The sequence below is a fragment of the Brassica napus genome, chromosome A3 (genome assembly GCF_020379485.1).
Source record: "Brassica napus cultivar Da-Ae chromosome A3, Da-Ae, whole genome shotgun sequence".
In the NCBI taxonomy this organism is placed as follows: Eukaryota; Viridiplantae; Streptophyta; class Magnoliopsida; order Brassicales; family Brassicaceae; genus Brassica; species Brassica napus.
In genome coordinates this window covers 35183301-35188900 of record NC_063436.1, presented here as the reverse complement: position 1 = coordinate 35188900, position 5600 = coordinate 35183301, and the positions used below count along the sequence as shown (strand labels likewise).

The window sequence follows — 5600 nt, the reverse complement described above, 5'->3', positions numbered from 1 at the left end:
TGTTGAACCCTAGATTGAGTGGTAGCAAGTCATTAGCGGTTATGATTTCATATCGTTAATTATTTAGCTAGTATTATCTGCTGCGTATTTCCGATATTGCTTATTGTTATTGAATTGTGCTATTAGGTGAACCTCTCGCTTTAGATTGTTTGGTGTGGGATAGCGAGGGGTTGTATTTGTTAGTTGGGGATTGTAACTCGCTGAGTAATACTAGATTACTCACTCCTCACTCGTTGTTGCTTTCAGGTGACCAGTAGACCGAGTCAGCCTGTACAAGTCGCGGGGAGTTAGGCCGGCTGGTGTAGAGTTTGCATCTTTTTGCTAAGGACGTTTTCAGAATATAAGTATGTACTTTTACTCGTTTTGCTTGCCACTACTTGTATAATATGTTGTGTTTGCGAACATGAATCATATATGATAAATAAAGGAATATTTTGTGTATAATAACTTGTTGTTACTGATATTAGCTTGTCCAGCTAACACAACGTTAGGTTCTGGTACGGGTTGAAAAGACTTAGGCCTGAATCTGACGGGACGTGTTAGTGGGTAGACTGGCCTAGTCACGAATTGCACTTCTTGTGACCTTGGCCGGATTACCCGTTAACTTGTCATGTAGCGCTTCTGGACCATGGTGTTGGGTTGGACGGTCAGTCATGTTCTTGTTTGATTGTTGGCTGGCCGGTTAGCCTTTCATCTCTAACCCTTGGTGGGGGTCGTCCATTGGTCATATTCTTGTTTGATTTTTGGCCGGTGGGTCGACCTATGCCTAGGACGGTTTGGGGGTGTTACATGTGCGGTCCGATATCACCATCAACACCAGCAACCAATAGATATGTGTTTGTCTTATTTGATGATTAGTCAAGATATATGTGGACGATGCTGCTAAGAGAGAAGAGTGAAGCGTTCGATCGGTTCAAAAATTTCAAGGAGTACGTGGAGAATCAAACGAAGCTACAACTCAAGACTTTTTGCACTAATAGAGGAGGAGAGTTCACATCTTCTGAGTTCATTCGTTTTTGTGAAGAAAACGGTGTAACTAGACATCTCACCGTACCGTATACACTGCAACAAAACGGTGTGGTCGAGAGACGAAATAGAACACTAATGGAGATGACTAGAAGTTTGATGAAAGATATGAAGATACCTAATCAGCTATGAGGAGAAGCAGTACGTCAACGTATCTCATAAACCGCATTGCTACAAAGGCTTTGGAAAACAAGACTCCATACGAAGGCTTGTATGTTAAGAAACCAAACATTGAGCATCTAAGGGTCTTTGGATGTGTAGCTTTCGCAACAATCAATGGTCCTCATCTTAAGAAACTGGATGATCGATCAAGGATGGTGATCAACCTAGGCACAGAGCCCGGCTCAAAAGCTTACAGGCTCTATGATATGGTCGTGAAGAAGATAGTTGTTAGTAGAAATGTAATCTTTGACGAGAAGAAAAGTTGGGATTGGTCTACACTATCAAAAAACGTGGACGAAGAACCAGGATCATTCAAGCTTCCTCATATAAATGTTACAGAAGAAGGAGATGGTGATGAGCATCAAGATCACCAACACCATGAAGAGCAAAACAATAATGAAGAAGAAGAAGCCGTAGACGCTGGTGAACAAGAGCAAGTAGCATAGAACAACGATGCAAACCAAGACCAGCATGTAACATCAAGATATGGCCGCAACATTAGTAATCGAGTTGCAGATGCCCTAAGCTGACGACACAACCACCCATACCACAAAAGCGCTAATTTATATCAAAAAGACCGGGAAAACGTGAATCTATCCCGAACATTTCCTAAATACTGGATAAACTGACTCAGATCGGTCTCCCTCAATCGAGAGGCTCGCTTGCTTCACTTCACTCGCGGTTCTTCACGTGTCCGTTCCAGGGTTTAGCACTTTCGCAGACATGTATCCTTCCGACCCATTCTTTGGTTCGATATGGACTGCCGCGTTAGCAGGATCTTCAACAACCTATGCTTTACAAGATGGATTCCTCTTTCACGAAAACCGATTATGTATACCGGACTGCAGTCTTCGTTTACAACTTATTTCAGAACTTCACAATGAGGGTCACATCGGGCGAGATTGCACGCTACAATTGCTCTCAGTGTTGTACTTTTGGCCTTCTCTTCGCCGGGATGTTGAACGATTTGTGGAGCGTTGTGTGATTTGTCAAACCTCTAAAGGTCAAGCTTCAAACGCAGGCTTATATCTTCCATTACCTATACCGATACAGCCGTGGACTGATATTAGTATGGATTTTGTGATGGGTTTACCACGAACTCAAAAGGGATTCAATTCAATTTTTGTTGTCGTCAATCGTTTCTCCAAGATGGTCCACATTATACCTTGTAAGCGTACCACCGATGCTGTCCAGGTCGCTACATTATTTTTCCGCGAGATCTATCGCTTGCACGGGTTACCATTGTCGATTGTGTCAGATAGAGATTCACGTTTCCTTGGACATTTTTGGTGTTCCTTATGGAAATTACTGGATACAAGCCTCGATATGAGTTCTGCTTATCATCCTGAGACCGATGGACAGACCAAAGTTACTAATTGTTTGCTTGGTAATATTTTGTGCAGTCTGGTGGGAACTTCAATCAAATGTTGGGATTCAAAGTTGCCTCAAGCAGAGTTTTCTCATAACCATGCTGTTAACCGTAGTACTCGCTTCAGTCCGTTTCAAATTGTTTACAGTTTGGTTCCTCGTGCGCCTACTGATCTATCTACCTTACTCGACCGCCAGCATCTTCATGGAGATGCAGAGACATTCATGGAACAGCTTGTGGAGACGCATGTTCAAACTAAAGCCAATTTGGAAGCTGCGGTGTCAAAGTATAAAACTGCCGCTGATGCACATCGTCGACGGCTTGTCTTTGACGTAGGCGACCTTGTCTGGGTGGTTTTGACTCATGCGTATGATAAACTCAAGGCAAAGAAGATCGGCCCGGTGGAAGTTCTCGAACGTATAAATGACGACGCCTATCAACTACGCCTTCTTTCGGATATCACTACTTCTGATATCCGAAATTCAAGTACCTGTCCCGATATTTTCCGCCGGACGTCCCTCAAAATTCGCAGACGAATCCTCTTCACCCTGGGGGACCTGATGCAGCAGTTACTTCAACGAAAACTTTCCTTTTGTTATTTCCTTTTTACTTAGGGTTTGTGTTTTGCCTTTTCTATTTAGGTTAAGGATTTTAATGACGGCTTAAGAGTTTTATATAATAACTCTCTTATGGCTTTTGTAAGATACACTTTTGAGAATTAATAAACTAGCTTTGTGCTTTATACTTTGATAGAGATTTGATTCAATTCATCTTGTTCGAAAAGCCATGAGAAATATTCGATTAAATTCATCTTCTTCAAGAAGCAAGTCTTTAGTGTTTTCAATCGAAAACCCTAGATCGAGCTGATATCTTGTTCGTAGCCTCCATCAACCTATGTGTTCTTGAATCGATCTATGTAAATCGTTCTATTCAGTCTTTAAATAGGTCATTTTATATGAAACGTTGAATAAAATATAGTATTATTCAATATGATTCTTGTAATATTTTTCCTCTCATACTTAGTTTTTCTCTCTTTCTTACTCTTTATTTATTTTTATTTTTAGTACATATGCTCAATAAAAACAACCTTGGGAGATTGTCTACAAACTTTATATAAAAAAAAACATATAGGTCACTTTCAACACTTCAATTTTTTTTTTAATTGCCACGATTCTTCATAAGAAAATTCTTCTGGTTTTAAGCCATTTTGTGAACTCTTTAAGCGTGTTCTCGTCTGTTCTATAATGTTTCATTACGAACTCATGAAGCAAAGACCATGTAAAATCAGGATACGCTCTTTCGCCTTCTAATTCTTCTGGTGGCTTTACCACTTTGTCCATTTTCGGAGATAGGAAGAATACAAGTGTCTTTCTTTCGGTTTGGCTATTTACTACCGCTTGATGCAAGCAACTCTTGTATCTTCCGTTAGTTAGAGCCTATCATCAAACACCCCGGGCAATTAAACAAAATTGTTTAAATTTGTTCTTATGATCAAATCTCCCAAAAAAAACAATTGTTTAAGTTTGTTGTCTTATTAGTATTCACTGAAATTTTTCTTTTTGGTAAAAGTATTCACTGAACTTAAAGGGGAAGGAGAAGTTACCCTGAAAGTGTCGCCAATGTTAACCACCAACGCTTGAGGGTTATAAGGGATTGATTGCCACTGGTTGTCCACGAAAACTTGAAGACCACTGTGGTCTTGTTGAAGTATGGTTAGAGAGGTTGGATCGCAATGTGGTCCTGACCCTAATACATCATTCGGTTGCTTGCACTTTGGGTAGTAATTCAATCTCAATATGGATTCGTTGTCTTCGAAAAACTCTACAAAATGGCTCCTTTTGATTCCAAGACTCATTGCAAGAAGTTCCATGATCCTTAGTGAGAGATTGCTCATGGCCTCCGCGTATTCTTGATAAACACTCCTGCATATATACATGGAACAAGTATCGTTTCGTTTACGTATAAAAATCACTACATAACATAAAAACGTAAACGAAGTTGTAAAAACAAATAAAAAGAAAGTGTCTATTATATACCCAAAATCGTTGTATCCTTGTCCCATTTTCTTAATAATGAAGTCTTTAACGATTTCAGAATGATTCTCGCTCTTCTCCTGTGGGGAGAACCTAAACGACAGCATTTCCTTCCAGGGTAGATTCTTCTTGAATTTTCCTACAAAGCTACTAGTGTAACCCCAGCTTTCGTCATGGTTCCTCTGAGCCTTCTGTTTCTCACAAGTCGGTGACTTAAAGAATCTGTCCATTAGTGTACATGCACTAGACATGAGTCCCTCATCGACTCCATGGTTGGTGACCAGGAAGAAACCATGTTGTTTTGCCCCTTCTGCCACGAGTCTTGTTGCCTCCGAGACCAAGAACTGGTCGCCGGAGAGGATACCGGCGAGGTCGATGAGGGGGATCTGGAGGATCGGAATGTTAGCAGAGGGTTTCTTATCGTCCGGCCATACAAACTCTTGAGGTATTTGGTTTTGTTGATTATTTATGACAGTCGAACCAAAGAGTGTCAAAGGGTTATCTTCGGTTTTCTTTCCATTGAAAGAGAGCTCTGTGATGTATTCCATCTCAAGTCGAAATGAATAGATGTTTAATATTTTAAAGAAACAAGAAAAGGAGAAATAACGTTAGAAGTAGGCTCTCTTTTTCATTAAGTGTTGTGTAAATGGAGAGGAGAAGAGTCACATTTATAAGAGCGAGTAGAAAGGTCTTTTATAATGTAAATGCATGGTAGAATCTCACTATACACAGACAAATGGCAAGTACACTGAACACGAGATGTCCGTTTTTATATTTTATCATAAACATTTTTTGTCCATACACAGAGGCAATCAAAACCTTTGACTACTATAGCTGAGTGTAATAATTAGATTGTAATACTTTCTTATATAATTAGAGTGTAACATTTTTTGTCCATACACAGAGGCAATCAAAACATTTTTTGTCCATATACATAGGCAATTAAAGAGGAAAAGTGTCCCTGAGTGTAATACTTTCTTATATAATTAGATTCAACCATGTCTGTTCAT

The 5600-nt window shown here is 39.9% G+C and overlaps 1 protein-coding gene across 1 annotated transcript; it reads right to left on the bottom strand.

Moving 5' to 3' along the window:
• Window positions 1-3513: 3513 nt before the first annotated feature.
• On the bottom strand, window positions 3514-5258 carry LOC106443691 (gibberellin 20 oxidase 4). The gene is made up of 3 exons (XM_013885237.3): window positions 4594-5258; window positions 4161-4479; window positions 3514-3993 (listed from the first exon to the last, which is right to left on the bottom strand). Exons 1-3 carry the CDS (start codon window positions 5136-5138, stop codon window positions 3733-3735), a joined length of 1125 nt encoding a protein of 374 aa, XP_013740691.1. The 5' UTR covers window positions 5139-5258; the 3' UTR covers window positions 3514-3732.
• Between the last annotated feature and the right edge of the window lie 342 nt (window positions 5259-5600).